Source organism: Cebus imitator, unplaced genomic scaffold (genome assembly GCF_001604975.1).
Source record: "Cebus imitator isolate Cc_AM_T3 unplaced genomic scaffold, Cebus_imitator-1.0 Scaffold599, whole genome shotgun sequence".
Classification (NCBI taxonomy): domain Eukaryota; kingdom Metazoa; phylum Chordata; class Mammalia; order Primates; family Cebidae; genus Cebus; species Cebus imitator.
In genome coordinates, this window is record NW_016107914.1 from 529,676 (window position 1) to 545,483 (window position 15,808).

At 60.1% G+C, this 15,808-nt stretch overlaps 1 protein-coding gene and 1 long non-coding RNA gene across 3 annotated transcripts in view; one reads left to right on the forward strand and one right to left on the reverse strand.

Annotated features, from left to right (window-relative positions):
• The window catches only part of LOC119469207, a 31,532-nt gene that overhangs the window by 403 nt on the left and 15,321 nt on the right, over window positions 1-15,808 (forward strand). Inside the window, exon 2 of the long non-coding RNA XR_005198024.1 lies at window positions 11,076-11,083. This is a non-coding gene — a long non-coding RNA (uncharacterized LOC119469207). The remainder of the gene's footprint in view (window positions 1-11,075; window positions 11,084-15,808) is intronic.
• Window positions 1,157-9,405, reverse strand: SLC6A8 (solute carrier family 6 member 8). 2 transcript variants are annotated; one of them, XM_017516689.2, is made up of 13 exons: window positions 8,558-9,405; window positions 6,917-7,048; window positions 5,925-6,174; window positions 5,485-5,617; window positions 4,475-4,609; window positions 4,287-4,390; window positions 4,074-4,198; window positions 3,694-3,806; window positions 3,458-3,595; window positions 3,279-3,381; window positions 3,092-3,192; window positions 2,843-3,013; window positions 1,157-2,661 (listed from the first exon to the last, which is right to left on the reverse strand). In XM_017516689.2, exons 1-13 carry the CDS (start codon window positions 8,817-8,819, stop codon window positions 2,521-2,523), a joined length of 1,908 nt encoding a protein of 635 aa, XP_017372178.1. In that variant the 5' UTR covers window positions 8,820-9,405; the 3' UTR covers window positions 1,157-2,520. The 2 variants fall into 2 exon arrangements, with proteins under 2 accessions (XP_017372178.1, XP_037590223.1); XM_037734295.1 differs by lacking the exon at window positions 8,558-9,405 and adding an exon at window positions 8,238-8,466.

The window sequence follows — 15,808 nt, forward strand, 5'->3', positions numbered from 1 at the left end:
TTCCTTTTCCAGGCCAGCTCATATTCCCTTGTCTGGATGAACTACGTTGTGTCTCTCCTTCATCTGCAGGTGACACTGGGCTGCCGCCACCCCTTTTCTCAATCCCACACCAACCAGCCTTTCGCACACCCCTGCATGCAAGCCTCCCTTGCCAGGCCCCCGTGACCCTCGCCAGACCCAGTGAGTGTTCTGCAGGTCACTGTCCTTCACCAGCAGCTGGACAGATGGAGCTGGACACTGCCCTTCCTTGACCTGTGAGGGGTCCTCACTGGCTCAGGCTACAGGGCACCACCAGGCACTCTAGGGCGTCTTCCCCCCACCGCCGCACCTCCGCCACTCCTCTCATCGTGTCCTGGGGTGCACAGCTTCCCTGTGAGCTCTGCCAGGCTCAGGGCTTTCCTTGTCATCTCTGTGTGGTAAGAACTTGCAAAGTTCCATCTCTTTCAGTTCCAGTACTTTCTGGAACTCCTGCGTCCACCTGCCAACTAAACGTCTCCACTTGGATGTCACTCGTGCATGACACACCCAAGGCTGACTCTGGATCATTCTCTCCTTGCCTCCCTGTTGCAGGGCCTGGCAGCTCCACCTTTCCTCTTGCTCAGGCCAAATCTGTCATCCTTAACTCCCCTTTCAGCCCTGCATCCTGGCCACGCACAGCCCCTATTGGCTGCACCTTCAAAATTGATCCCTGATGCAGACTTACTCCTCCGCTGCTACCTGCCTGGCCCAAGTGACACAACCTCTTCCCTGGGTTCTTGCTGTGGCTTGTGGATAAGTTATTGCAAAGACTTATCCCTTCTGCTGCTACCTGCCTGGCCCTGGCCTGCCCCATCACCTGTTTCAGATATTGGAATGCCACCTGTTCAGTGACAAATTCTTGGGGCAACAATTTGTAAATTTCAGCACCCATGGCTTCCTCGCCGGTGTGGCTGCTCTCCAGCTCACTCTCGTCCTGCTCTCCCCAAGTGCCTCCACTCCAGGGGACGAGGCTTTCCCTGGGCTGCTGCCTTCCCAGTCCCCAGAAGGGGGCCGACCCTGGCTGCAGAGGCCACCAGAGCAGAGCCTTGCCCGCCGCAGCAGCTCCAGCTGGAGGAGGTTGCCCTACCTCCTGCACCCCAACCCCTTCTTAGAGCAGCAGAGGCGGAAGCAGGAGCCCGCTTTGGAAAATGACAGGTTTTTATTGCTATGTTTGCAGTGACTTTTTAGCACAGTAAGAATGTCCCTGCAGGCCTGCCTCCCTCACCCAGCCCCAGCCCTCCAGCCTCTGTCCGGGTGTGGGGGAAGCCTTTCTCAGGTCACTCAGCTGTCTCGGGACTGGATGTGACACAGACATATGCGGGTGAAAGCTGCTACATGGAAGACTGGAGGTGCAGGAAGTATATCCGCCTTAAGCCTGGAGGTGGGAGCTGTGCCCCAGGTCCCTTCCTGGGGGTCTGCCCAGCCCAGGGCACAGGGCGGGAAGACTGAGCAGGCCAGACACCTAGGACGGAGTATTGCAGCCTCTTGCCCCAGACTTGTGGGCAAAGGGACAGCGTGGGGACAGCCCTGAGGCCCCCACCATGGACTTTTCCAATCCAGTCTGGGGCTGGGGACCACACACGCACGTCCACACAGTAGACTCACACACACAACAGTTGGAAGCTTTTGTTTTGCCTATGAAAGTTAGCTCTATAAATTCACACTCCTTGGCTAGGGGTAGAGGGGCAAGGTGGGGCTTACGGGGATGGGAGTGGCAAGGAGAGGATGGTTTGGGCTCATTTCTCTTTTTAGAAATATACAAGCAGAAATCTCACTCTCTCAAGTTTTTATAAAATGTGCAAAATACAAGCCTCCTTTGCCCAGAGGCAACATTTACATCTGGTATTCACCTTTGCTAAGAGATAGAGATCTATATATACTCGACCTACTCACGCACGCGTGCACTCGCACCCAAGCTCACACAGATTGGTGGCGATTGGCGCAGGAACCAGAAGGTTCCATTGCTGGCTGGCTCTCTAAGCTTCTATAACAGGGATGGGGGAGAGGGTGTAGCCCAGCTGAAATATTGGCCTCAGTTCCGCCGCCCCTCCCTTGCCTCTCTTCTCCTGTCTTCTCCCTCCCGTCTCTCCCTCCTTCCCTTCCTCACGTTTCCCAAGCTGCCACTGCTGCTTCTGGGGTGAGGAGTCACCCAACGGTGTGCCGCAGAGCAGAGGCTGGAGAGGTGGGCAGGGGTGTGCATGGCAGGGACAGGAGGAGGGCAGCACTGCGGGCCAGGGGTGGGGTGCTAGTGAGGGCCTGGGACCAGCTTGGCTAGGGCTGGAGGGGGAGAGGCATCTATTTTTGGTGGGTTGTGATATTTTTGGCATTTTATTAAAAATGGAAAAAGTTATTTTCGTGAGCACTCATGGTGCTTTCTCCCCTCCTCCCACAGGCAGACCCCAAAAGTGTCAGGGAAAGGCAGGCCCCCTGGTGGGGTGGGGTAGGGCTGAAGCAGGGGCTGCTATGGCTACCAGAGGTGAGCTGGTGATGTGAGCTGGACTGTCACATGACACTCTCCACCACGACGACCTTGCTGCTCTCGGACACTGGGGTCAGGGTGGTCAGGCCCCTGACGTCCGCGTCCTGAGCTCGGTACTGCAAATGGTGGAGGCCCCAGATGGGCTGGGTCAGGTGCTGCCAGCGCTGCAGGAGAGGAGGCCATGCTGTAGCCCCGGGTCACCTGCTCGTCCCCAGGTGACTACTTCCGCCTCTCTCCACTTCCCACTGCCTGCCAGCCCAGTAAGGGCCACTCCCTGGCTAGGAAGCAGGCTGGGTTGAATGTTCACAGCAGCAAAGGGGAGGGTGTGCTGGGCAGGGTCCTTACCTCGGCCATGGTGCCCTTGGCCCTGAGGAGGCAACCCAGGAGGTGCAGCGGCACACACAGCATGGAGGAGAGCGCGAAGGCCCAGCCCATGGCCTCGCCCCACCACGGGTACACATAGGTGTTATTGTATACCAGTGGCTCGTAGTACACAACATTGAAGATGAAGATGCCCTACGAACCAGAATGCCATGGTTAGTCGGGCCCCCACTCTGCCTCGCCTCCCTCGACTCTGCCTCCCCCAGCCCTTACCATGCAGACCAGTGGGGTGAAGAAGGACCAGCACCATTTCATCCAGGGGCAAGGTCGGTACCCGATCATACAGGCGATGTCGTCCATGAAGCGGTCAGCTCCTGTGGCGAGGTGAGGCGGGAGGGCCCAGCTGGAGACCTGCCTGCCCCCCAACTGTCCCCCAGCCCAGCCCTCAGCCATGACCTACCATACACCCAGGCCACCACCACGCACTCCCAAAAGGCCTGCCAGAGCAGGGTGGTGCCACTGGCCGAGTAGTAGTCAAACAGCTGGAAGACGTACATCCCGCCCTGGTGGACAGACTCCAGTGAGGGAAGATGGCAGACGGCCACCAGAGGCCACAGGGAGATCCCCCACCCCACTCACATCAGTCACCATGGAGAGGTCGATGACAAAGCAGAGGGTGCAGCAGAGGGCCACGGAGATCTCCCTTTGGAAACGGAAGTAGTAGGAGGCCGGGAGGAGGTCGAGGAGGCCAGTGATGAAGCCCTCCACACCTACAAACTGTGGCCAGGGCAGCTCAGGCCAAGCCCTGCACCACCCTCCACCCCTCTCCTTGCCCGCCTCCCTCCTGGCTCCCTGTCCTGGATCCCCATGCAAACCTGGCTGTCGAGACCAAGCAGCAACAGCATGAAGAAGAACAGGGCAGCCCAGAGCGGGGCCACAGGCATCAGTGTGACAGCCCTCGGGTAGGCGATGAAGGCCAGGCCCGGCCCTGAGGAAAAGGCGCAGGCTCTAGACCTCGCAGCAGGCGTCCTGCCTTGGAGGCGCTGTGAACCCTGGGTTGTGCAGCAGGGCTGGGAGGTCCTTTCTCCCTCTGTCAACACTGACAAATCCCAGGACCTGTCCCCGAAGGCCCACAATCTGACAAGTCCCGTTTGAATCCTCGTCACTTTTCAGCATTTCTATTGCGTATTCATGTACATTGTGCATCTGGGTGCCAGTTTCTGCTGTGGAGGTGGGGCGGGGGGTAGGGCCCTACCTGACTCTGCCACCTTGGAGATGTGCACACCCTGCTCTGCAGCCATGAAGCCCAGGATGGAGAAGACCACAAAGCCAGCAAAGAAGCTGGTCCCGCTGTTGATGAGAGCCAGGATGATGGCATCCCTGGGGGGTGGAGGGGCCAGAGTGGATAGGTTAGGCTGCTGGGCAGTGGGGCGGGGCAGGGCACAGGTGGCAGGGCAGCAGTGCGTACTTGTAGCAGTTGTTGTTGAAGCGGTTGTAGCTGCCCAGGGCAGTGAGGGCCCCCAGACCAATGGCATAAGAAAAGAAAATCTGGGTCCCGGCATCTATCCACACCTAGAGGAGGGCAGGAGAGCACAGGCATGAGGGGCCTGCTGGGCTTCCTGCAGTGCCCTGCTGCAGCCTCCCCACTGCCCTCACCTGAGGGGATCCCAGCTTTGACCAGTCAGGCTTGAGATAGTAGATGATGCCGTCCAGGGCCCCAGGCAGCAGCACTCCTCGCACCAGCAGCACGACCAGGACCACATAGGGGAATGTAGCAGTGAAGTACACGATCTAGGGGGCCAGGCTGCTCAGCGGGGCAAGGCACCACCTCCCCCACACCCCCACTCCCAGCGCCTTCGGTCCCCTAGTGAGCAGGTATGTTCAGAGGAAGCTAGGGGAAGACTGGGTCCCGGCAGCCCCAGCAAATGCAGGGTTGACGCGCTCTGGGCGCCTCAGTTTCTGCAGGGACTCATGTCGGTGGGGAGCAGGCAAGCCGCTGGGAACTCTCCTCAGTGGGGACTGGAGGCGTGGGGAGTGAGGGCTGTGAGGACGTCTCTGAGTGTGTGGGTAGTGCAGGTGTGGGGGGCCCAGGCAGGGAGTGGGACATCAGGCTGGGGCCGGGTCCCCCTCCTCTTCTGAAGAGAGGTGGGGGCTGAGCAGTTGGAGAGTGGAATTGGGCCAGGCAGAGGCAGGTGAGATGTGGCTGCCACATCCTTTGCCCCCTCTTCCCACATGCTGCTCTGGGGACCTTGTCTGCCAGGGACCTGGCCATGTCCCATGGCCCTAGACACTGTCTTATGTGTCTGTTCAGATGACTCCCTAGCCTGACCAGGAGCCCCCAAGGGATGTGGCCAGACTCTGCTCTGGGTCCCCAAGGCAAGACAGGCAGGTAACAGATGCTCAAACCAGGTCTACCCAGACTGTCAAAACAGAGTCAGAGAGAGTGTTAGGAGGGCACCAGTGGGGGTGATGGGTACAGGGAAGGGGCAACACCTGCTGGGGCCTCTCCTCCAGGGAGCGAAGGCTGCTAGGCCCTGGATTTGGAGGGTGGAGAGTGTGGCTTGGATTTCAACACTGCCCCTTCCTCAGGGCTAGACACTGTCTGGTCACCTCCTGTTGCCACATGTGTGCCTGGCACCCTCCCACCTGCATGCCTCTAGTGGTACCTTTCCCGTGGATTTGACCCCCTTCCAGACACAGAAGTAGACCAGCACCCAGCAGGCCAGCAGACACAGGGTCACCTCCCAGTTGAGGGCCCCTGGCACCTCCAGTCCCCCAGACAGCCTCAAGACTTTGTTCCTAGGGGAAGGAGGGGTCCCATGAGGCCTGTGCTGGTAGAGGATGGAGCCACAGGGTCCACCCCCAGGGGTCGTGGCTTTCTTCTCTCCCACAGCGCAGGGGTCAGTGGGTCCCTCTTGTCTACCTGGGCTGGGCCTAGAGCCCAGGAGCCCTTGGTCAGTGGGAGGCCACTCCCACCCCACCCTACATGCAGGGGCTGCCAGGCAACACCCTGGCCCTGTGTCCTCAGGCCCATTCCCCTGGAGCCTGGCCCCATGAGGGAGACCTGGGGGATGGGATGGGCTTGTCCCCAAGGTGCCTGACTCACTCCCAGAACTCGATGACAGGGGATCGGCGGTCAGCAAGCTGGTCACACGTAAGGTTGGCCAGGCTGGCATTGGCACAGTCTTCATGGCGGAAGATCTCCACGCAGTCGGGAGTGTTCCAGGTGTGGCCACATGTGGCCCAGGGCAGCGTGGTGCTGAAGGACTTGACCAGGTAATAGAAGCCCCAGGCCAGCACCATGATGTAGTAGGTGTTGCAGTAGAAGACGATCACCATGGAGGCATAGCCCAGGCCTGTGGCCGGGAAGTCCTTGCCATGTGGATTCTTTCCTGGCCACCTGTCTCCCCACTGAGGCTGGCTGTGCTCCCCCTGTCTGTCCTTCCGGAGCCTTCTCTGTGGTGCTCCCGACCCCCCTGGACTCCCCCTTGTGTGAGCCCCAACACAGGGCTGACTCCCTAGCCTGTCTCCTCTCCTCCAGCCGCCCCCAGACCCAAGGCAGAGTGAGCCCCTCGCCTCCTGCCCCATCTGACCAAGTGCTGTTGAGTCTCCAGCCTCATACACCTGGCCCCGTCTGTGGGTCCCACTGCCACCATGGGTTCCAGGAGGCCCAAGCCTCCACCTGGCCCCCCGGTAGCCTCCAGTGCACATCAGCTGGGGGGTTTCTAGTAACCTGAGGTAGTGTTGGAGACAGTTGCCTCTGTAGTGGGCAGCCTCAGTAAGTCGCTCCACCTGTCCGTGCCCCAGTGTCCTTGGGGATAATAGTGGGACCCACCCACCTAGTGCCAAGTGTGCTGGGCGGGTCTCGTCCCCAGCCCAGCTATGCCTGGCCCATCCTTGCCTTGTGGAGCTGCCTATGGCCCCTCTAGTCCCTGCTTCCCAAAGTTCACTGTGTGGCCTGCACATCTCCAGCCTCCCCCTTGAGACTGGGCGCCATCACGTGGCCCCAGGCCTGGTGTTCAGGACAGGAAGATTTCTCAAATGGGAGCCAGCTGGGAAAAGTGGGGGAATCCCTGAGGCTGGCCAAGGGCTGCTCACCTTTGAACAGGGGACAGATGTTCCAGACATTGATGCTGCCGGCCTTCATGAACTGGCCCAGCGAGATCTCCAGGAAGAAAATGGGGATTCCTCCGACCAGGGCGATCAGGACGTAGGGAATAAGGAACACACCTGGGGGTGGAGGCACAGGGTAGGCTGCCCAGACTCCAAAGGCCCCATCACAACTTCCCACTGGGTGAGTCAGTGTAGGGGCGGCCACTGACTCAGGCCCAGGGTGGAGTCTTGCCAGGGTGGGTTGAGTGTGTTGAAGTGGGGCTACGGTAGCTCTGAGCCATTGGAGCCCGATTCCCTGGGTGGCAGAGGGACCCTAGGCCCACAGGGCTTCCACCCCCACGGTCACTTGGAGTGATGGCCATGGAGGACACACAGACGGAGACACGCAGACTGTCCCTAGTGCTGCAGTTCCCCGTTTCAGGCAGCACAGTGAGGGCACGTGCCTGTGTGTGTGTGTGTGTGCGTGTGTGCGTGCGCCAAGGCTACGTGCTCAGGCCTGGGGGGCTCGTCCAAAGGCAGGAAGTGCAACCGTCCTGCACTTGGACGCTTGCCTGCAAGTGTGAGGTCCAAGGCAGAGGGTGGGTGGGTCGAAGTCCCCTGCTGGTGGGGTGGCAATGTGCAAGGACAGAGGGAGACAGGTGTGGGAAGAGGGACCAGGCCAGCCTTAGCAAGTCCCAGGAGTTGGGCTCTGCAGGAGGAAGGCAGGGCAGGGCCAGACACAGGTCCTGGCCAGCAGGCTGGGGTGGGGCTGGCAGAAGAGCAGGGAGAGCCTGGCTCCACTGCCCCCTCCTCCTCTTTGGGCCTCCTACCCTTGCCTTGGCTGGGCTCGCTCCACTACTCAGAGGCTGAGCTTGGCCGAAACTTGCCTGATGCCAGGTCCCAGCATCCTTCTCTTGACCTTGGGCAAACGCCTTTGCTCTGGACCTTTGTTTCCCACCCATCACCGGGTCACTTTGGCTTCCAGCAACCCCAGTGCTGTTTGGTAGTCACAGGACACATGCGTGCCCATCGCTGTTGCTAAGCTGGGCCCTGGCGGGCGGGCGGGCATGGGACGTGCATGTAGTGTGTCCAGTGGCGGCGCCAGGCCGGCCAGGCCGCAGGCTTCCCAAGCCTGGCTCCGGCACCCAGTGTTCCAGGCCCAGGCCAGAGGGGAGGGGCGGGAGGGCCGCAAGGGGAGGGGAGGACAGAGGGAGGGACAGAGTGGCCCATTGTGTGTGTGTGTGTGTTCGTGTGTGTGCACACGTGGGGGGCCCACACAATGTGCCCCTTGTGTCCCCGAACTGCGGGGGCAGCCAGGGTTCCTTACCTAGCGGAGACCCCAAGGCATAGGCCTGCCTTCTCACCTCGGCGGCCAATCGCTCCTCCTAGCCCGGGAGTGTAGGGGGCAGCCCCGCGGGCATCGCCGGCCCCCTCCCCCCACCCTGCCAGGCACATGACTGCGAGGGGGGTGGAGGTGCCCAGCAGGGCCACCGAGCGGCAGCGGAGGACAAGGGGCGGCCCCGACCCCCGCGCGCCGGAGGGCCACCCGCTTCCTGGACTTCGCTCCTCCGCGGCGGACCCGGGTGACGGGGTTCGGGGTTCGGGGTCCGGCTTGGGGAAGGGGCCGCGGCGGGCAGGGGCGCTCACCTCCGCCGTTCTTGTAGCACAGGTAGGGGAAGCGCCACACGTTGCCCAGGCCCACGGCGAAGCCCACGCACGACATGATGAAGTCCATCTGGCGCGTCCAGGTCTCGCGCGGCGGCACGGCCAGGCGGCCGCCGGGTGTCCCCAGGCCCGCGGGGCCGTCGCCCTTGGCCGGGGCCCCGTCGGGCCCGGGCGCGATGAGGGGGCCCTTCTTCTCGTCGCCGGACACGCTATAGATGCCGTTCTCGGCGCTCTTCTTCGCCATGGCCCCGGCGGGCCGCGAGGCCGGGCCGGGGTCGTGGCACCTCGCGGGGGGCGGCGGTCGGGCGGGGGCGCCGGCGGCACCGGGGAGGGCCCCGAGGGCGCGGGCCCGCCGGGGGCCGGGGGACTGGGCGGCGGGCGGGCGGCGGGGTGCGGGGCGCGGGCGGCGCAGTCAGAAGCAGTCCACGAAGCACTTGAAAGTGAGCCTGAAGAATCTCATGTGTGTCGGGGACCCGGGGGCGCGCGGGCGGCGGCGGGGCCCGGCCGGGCGGCGGCGGCGGCGGCTCCCGAGGCTTCTGTCCCCGGCTCGGGCGGCTCGGGCGGCTCCTCGCCCGGCCCGAAGCTCAGCCTAGCGGGGCGCCGGCGGCATCGGCGCCCGCGATCTGCAAGCGGCGGCCGGAGGAGGGGCCTGCGGCCCGTGCCCCCCGCCCCGGCCGGGGCTCGCGGCGGCTACCCGGCTCGCCCGCGACTCCGGTGACGGCGATGGCGGCTCGGGAGTGCCTCCCCCCTCCTTCCCGGCCGCGGCGGCTGCAGCCGCTCTCGGGGCCGCGGCGGGCTCAGCGACTCGCCACCACGCTCCGACTGTCCCTCTCTTCCCCGTCCCCGGCCGGCCGCCGCTTAAGAACCGACTCCTGGTGATGTCACTGTCGCCCCACCCCCACGGCCGGCCGGCCCCCTCCCCCTCCTTCCTTGTCACTCCGCCCACCGCCTCCCCGCCCTCCTCCCGAGGGGGAGACGCCGCTCCAGCTGGGGGCAGCATGGCTGCTACCTGGGGCGGTCGCCAGCGTCCCCCGCGGGGTCCGGGCTTCCCGGCCGCCCCTCCCAGCCCTAGGAAGACGCCCTCCGGACCACCTCAGCCCTCCGCCTCCCCTTCCCTCCCTCTCTCCTCCCGCTGTCCCCCTTCCTCCAGCTCTGTCCAGCTCTGCCACACTGGGGCTAAAGCTTCCCGGGTACCCTGGAAGCTAGAGGTCGGAACCAGCTCTTCAGGTGACAGGCCCCTGTGTCTCCACAGGGGGCAGAGGGGAGCCTGGCTGCCTGAGGAGCGACGCTCGACTTTGTCACCAAGTAAAACCAGGGGCCTGGGTAAATGACCCTGGCGGCCCCCACCCGTGCGTGGTGTGAGTGGGTAGGGGCTTCAGACTTGAGGGGACTGGAGCAGAAATACGGCAAGGCTGCCCCCTGGTGCCTGGCAGGCGCACAGACCCTTCCCCAAAGGCGTCAGCTTCGAGGCCCCTGCTGCCGCCCCCACCCACCCACTCTTCCTCTCCCCAGGACCCCCCAGGCCGCCCCAGCAAGAGCCAGCTCAGCAGCTTGTTTAGCATTTTCTAGGGCCAATAGCAGCCTGGGGGTGGGGTGGGGAAGGAAGGGGTCATTGTCCTGGCCTGGGAGGTAGAGTGCCCCCCTCAACTTCATGCTCCCTGATCTGATCGTGGACAGTGCAGTCCCCAGATGGCTCATCCCGTTAAGCTAAGCCGGCGGCCATCCGGCCAGCTTTAGGAAGAAAAGCAGTTCCGGCCCAAGCCAGATTGAGCTTGCTGGCTTAGGGAGGGGCCATGTCCCCACCCAGGCTTGAAGGAGGAGCCTCAAGGTGTGTGTGTGGTTGGGGGAGACAGGCGGTGTCACCTGTGCTTCGACCAGGGGCGGTGGGCGGGTACTCTTGACGTGGCAGGGTCACATTGCTCATCAGAAGTTTCTCACTACGGCCTTCTCTGGCCCAGCCTGGGACTGAAGCTGGTCTGAAGACAGGGGTGTTAGAGAAGTGACGCATAGATGACCTAAAGAAGCCAGGGCCACTCAAGGACCCAGGACAGAGGGGAAGAGGGACCCAACTGGACCGCAGGCAAACCCCACGGCCTTTCAAAGAAGAGAGAAAAGGATCCAGTGAAGTAGGCTCAGAGGGCCTCAGCCTAGCAGGGGCTCAGGGTGGGTATGTGATGTCAGCGACGGGAGGACAGTGACCTGTGGTAGGACCTCTTTGAGGGAGAGTGCAGGCCACGGCCAGTTAGCTCTGGGAACCGAGGGCAGGGAAGACTTTCAGATCTTGCTTGTCCAAGGGGTGCGGGTGGCAGGGTGAGAGAGCAGAGGCTCAAGAAGGACGTAGGGGAGCCAATGGCACTTTGGGGAAGTGGCCACTGCTGGCGAAAGGTTCTCCTCTGGCAGGTTCTGAGGCCAGGGGCAGGATCGGGAGGGAGCCACCACCCCTGACTGCTGCTGCTTCTGTGAGATCAGAGCTGGAGGAGGAGGAGGGCAAGGTGGCCAGGCTGGAGGGTACTGGAGACAGAAGCGAAGGGTGAGGGGCTTTGGAGAGTGTCTGCCATGGACCCTCAGGGTGGGGGCCCCCACATCTGAAGGGAGGTCCAGCGGGCCCCCCACACCTGACTCTCTTGACCTCCTGGGTGGCTGCGCTCTCCTCCCGGCAGCCACCCCTTTCCCACACCTGCCTTCTTCCCTGCCCTCTGCCAGTCCAGCCTGCAGTTCCCTCTCTGAACTCTGCTGGGGTGCACTCCCTGCCAGCCCCTGGGCCAGGGCCCCCCTAGCTGGCCTGGACCCCATAGTGGCTGTGAACTCCCCATCATGCCCTAGGCCAGACCCCAAACCGCATTCTCTGAGCAGTCAGAGGGACCCTCCTGAAGCACAAATCTGATTACCCTGTGCCTTGTCTCATCCCTTCTCTGGGCTTGTCTGTGCCCTGGACATACAGTGGACATACAACTAAATTCTTTTCAGACTACAAGATTCAGCGTGATGGTGCTGTGGCCTCCCAGCCTCAGGGCGTTCCCCCTGAGCTTTCCCTCCATGCGGGGTCGACAGCCTGGGCTACCCTTTCTCTGCTGACCTCCAGATCTCTGTCCCAGGAGGCTCCTGAGGACGGTTCAGAAACCCTGCCCTCGTCAGCCACCCTGGGACCTGCCCCTGCCCAGCCAGGGCGAGCTGGGCCTCTGAGCAGTGCATGAAGTTCAGGCTGTTGAGGCTGGAGTTCCTGGCGCGGAGCTCAGGCCAGAGTTCTGGTCTCTGCCACAGGCTGTAACCCAGGTGGCCAGTGACAGACAGTGTCTTCTGAGGCTGCTGAGCAGTTGAGGGAATGGGGGTGGGGGGGAGGGAACAAAGGCAAAGCGATTTCCAGCCCTGGCTGGGTCGTCTCTCACATCCGGAGGCTTCAAAGTGTTCTCAGGTTTTGACAAGGCACGTCAGGCTTGGCCCAGGGGCAACAGCTGCTGGGGAGGGGCAGGGTGGGCTCCCCAGGCCCCTGGCTGAGGGCTGGGCAGCTGTCCCCCCGCCAGCCCTGTCCAAGCCTCTGCCTGTCCTGCCAGGCCCTTGTGTTCTACTCACCGAAGGGGGTTTCCGAGCATGTGCAGCAGGGCTGTGATATATGCCCAGCCCAGAGCTCCCAGGGTGGCTCCTGGGTGAGAAGCAAACTGTTCTCTGGGGCAGAGGTGATGGAGGGAGAGCTGTGCCCTCCCGCTATGGTATCCCAGGGAGTGGGCGGACTTTCAGGCCCCAGCTGGGGCTGGGAGTTGGAGTATGAGCTGAGGAGCTGAGGAGGAGGGAGAGGGGAGGAGAGGGGGAACTGGAGGGAGGGGAGGGGAGGAGGCCTAGCGGGAATGCTCCCATTTGTCGGGGGAGATCTAGGAATTGGAGCCAGTGCACACTGAAGTCTAGGGCAGCTGCGGACCAGGGAGGGGCTGGGTAGGGGGCCACGCGGCCCTGGGTAACTGGTTCTCCTGGGAGGACAGGCAGCTGGACAGGGTGGGGGTGCCTCGTCTTCTGCAGGCGAGCAGGGCACAATGCGCGTTGGAATGAGAACGAGCCGAGCCAGGAACAAAGGGGGAGCCAGAGTCCACCTGGAAGGGCTTTGTACTTCCAGCTCCTGGGGAGGGGCCAGAGCGGCTGCAGCCAAGCGGAGAACAGAAAAGAATGGGCTGGGGGCGAGGGCCTGCGGCAGTGCAGTGATGGGGGCCGCAGAACCGCCACGCTTCTCACCAGCTGTGCTGCTTTACTCAGGCCCGCAGAAAGGAGGCTTTGGTTTGTTTTTGACATTTTGCGTTAACTTATTAGACTCATTTTATTGATTTGTTTTATAGATTGAGAGGTGCTTTGTTACATGCATATATTTCGTGGTGGTGAAGTCTGAACTTTTAGCGGACCCATCACCCATCACGCCTTTGCAACAATTACAACAGTCACAAAATCACACCAGTGAGAGATCTGATCCAACCAACCCCATCTGCATTTGGTCTTTCCTGGGCATGGGCCAAGCTAACTTTGGGAGAAATTTAATTTATAGTTTAAATGATAATAGACCTTCCCAAGATGAAACTGCCTTTGTAAAATTAATGAAAGCCCACCAGGTTAGGAGGATGACAGGGGCCTGAATTCTGCAAACGTTAGAGATTACCAGCCATTGTTCCAGAGGTTGAGAGATCTGTAACTTCTTCAGCTACTCCTGTAGATCACATCACTGTTATCAGATTGGCTTTTTGAGATGTCTTTTCAGATTTTTGCATTTCTAACTACCAGATGGCTGTACACCAACCAACCAGTCATCGGCACCAATTCCCTAGCCCCCTGTCCGACAAACTATTTTCAAAAATCCTGCTGGGTGCGGTGGTTCACACCTGGGATCCCAGCACTTTGGGAGGCTGAGGCGGATGGATCATGAGGTCAGGACTTCGAGACTACCCTGACCAACATGGTGAAACCCCGTCTGCAGTAAAAATACAAAACTTGGCTGGGCGTGGTGGCTGGTGCCTGTACCCCTGTCTACTCAGGAGGCTGAGGCAGAAGAATTTCTTGAACCTGGGAGGTGGAGGTTGAAGTGAGCTGAGATTATGCCACTGCACTCTAGCCTGGACGACAGAGTGACTCTCAACTAAAAAACAAAACAAAACAAAAAAACTCCTAGCCTTCAAATTTTCAGGGCAGCAGATTTGAGTAATAATAAAATTCCAGTGTCCTCTACGAGTACTAACATCTTTCCTGGCCGGGCCTGGTGACTCACACTTGTAATCCCAGCACTTTGGGAGGCCCAGGTGGGCAGATCACTTGATCCCAGGCATTCAAGACCAGCCTGCGCAACATAGAGAGACCTTGTCTGTACAAAAAATTTAAAAATTAGCTGGAGTGATGACACACACCTGTGGTCCCAGCTACTAGGGAGGCTGTGGCGAGAGGGTCACTTGAGCTCAAGAGGTCCAGGGTGCAGTGAGCTGGGATTGTACCACTGCACGCCAACCTCAGAGAGTGACACCCTGCCTCACAACAAAACAAAACACGCCGGGTGCAGTGGCTCACACCTGTAATCCCAGCACCTTGGGAGGCCAAGGTGGGTGGATCACCTGAGGTCACGAGTTCGAGACTAGCCTGACCAATGTGGTGAAAGCCTCTCCCTACTAAAAATACAACAATTGCCAGATGCAGTGGTGCCCGCCTGTAGTCCCAGCTACTCTGTAGCTGGAGAATCATTTGAACCTGTGAGGCAGAGGTTGCAGAGAGCTGAGGTCGTGCCACTGCGCTCCAGCCGGGGCGACAGAGTGAGACCCTGTCTCAAACAAAACGAAACAAAAGTTTATTGTAATTACCCTACCTTGATAAATCGGCTCTATCTATCTCGGCAGCGGGCAAAATGAACCCATTAAGTAGTTACCATCCGAATAGTGAATGTTGTACCCAATAGGTAATTTTTCAACCCTCACCTTCTAGACTAGTTTTAGATGTACAGAGAAACTGTGGAGAGGGTCCCAACAGTTCCCATGGAGCACCTCCCCCATCTCCTGACTTATTAGCCTCTTACGTTAGGACAGCTCATTTACTGCAATTAATGAATCGACATCAGCCATTGCAAACAATGAATCGTTAGTAACTAGTGCCCATGCTTTATTCCAATTTTCTTGGCTTTTCTGTCTTTTTTTCTGTCAGGATCACATGTTGCATTTAGTCATCTTGTTTCCTGAGGCTCCTCTCGGCTGCAACAGTTTCTCAGACTCCTTATTCTTGGTGGCCCTAACAGCCCCCCGTTGGGAATCTTTTGCTGATTTGGTGGGCCTGGGAGGTGATCAGGAGGAAGACCACAGGGGTGAAGCGCCTCCTCATGTGGACCTTGGACAACTGGCTGGGGTCCTGTCTGTCGGATCTCTCCACTGGGATCTCACTGTTCCCCCTTTCTTTACCGAGCTCTTGGGAAGAACCAGTTGGGGAGCGGGGCCACCTCCTGGACAGACAGTGTCTACACAAGTGATGTGGATTTGTCTGTTCTCCTGCATTTATTTATGTAATCGTTTATTTATAATGGTATGGACTTGTGGATGTGTACCTTATGTTTGGTTATGATCTAATACAACTGTTTATTTTCTTGCTCAAAATTTCCATCTTGGACCATTGGGGGCTCTTGCAGTTGGCTCCTGTGTCCTTTTTTAATTTTTTGAGACAGGGTCTCACTCTGTCTCCCAGGCTGGAGGGCACTTGTGTGATCTCGGCTCACTGCAACCTCCACCTCGTGGGCTCAAGCAGTTCTCCCACCTCAGCCTCACAAGTAGCTGGGACTATAGGCGCCCACTACCATGCCCGGGTAAGTTTTGTATTTTTTTATAGAAACAGTTTCACAATGTTGGCCAGGCTGGTCTCAAGCTCCTGACCTCAGGTGATCCGCCCTCCTTGGCCTCCCAAAGTACTGGAATTACAGGCGTTAGACACCACACCTGGCCGCCTATGTCCTTTCGATATTCCTCCATCACTGCATTCCTCACTGCATGTGTGTGTGTGAGTGGTGTGTGTGAGTGGGTGTGTGAGAGGGTGTGTGGGTGTGTGTGTGAGTGGGTGTGTGTGTCAGTGGGTGTGAGTGGGAGTGTGTGCGAGTGGATGTGTGTGGGAGTGTGAGGTGTGTGTGAGGGTGTGTGTGTGAGGGGGTGTGTCTGTGGATGTGTGAGTGGGTGTGTGTGCTTGTGTGTGCCTGTGTGCATGTGTGAGTGGGTGTGTGTGTGAGTGGATGTGTGTGGG

What these genes read in the sequence shown, in the direction of transcription:
- SLC6A8 (XM_017516689.2), bottom strand. Translation starts at nt 8,819, where the DNA reads ATGGCGAAGAAGAGCGCCGAGAACGGCATCTATAGCGTGTCCGGCGAC. An exon ending in CCTGTCATCGAGTTCTGGGA is followed by an intron (nt 5,618 to 5,924) that starts GTGAGTCAGGCA and finishes TCCTTCCCCTAG; the next exon opens with GAACAAAGTCTTGAGGCTGT. An exon ending in GGTGGTGGCCTGGGTGTATG is followed by an intron (nt 3,193 to 3,278) that starts GTAGGTCATGGC and finishes ACCTCGCCACAG; the next exon opens with GAGCTGACCGCTTCATGGAC.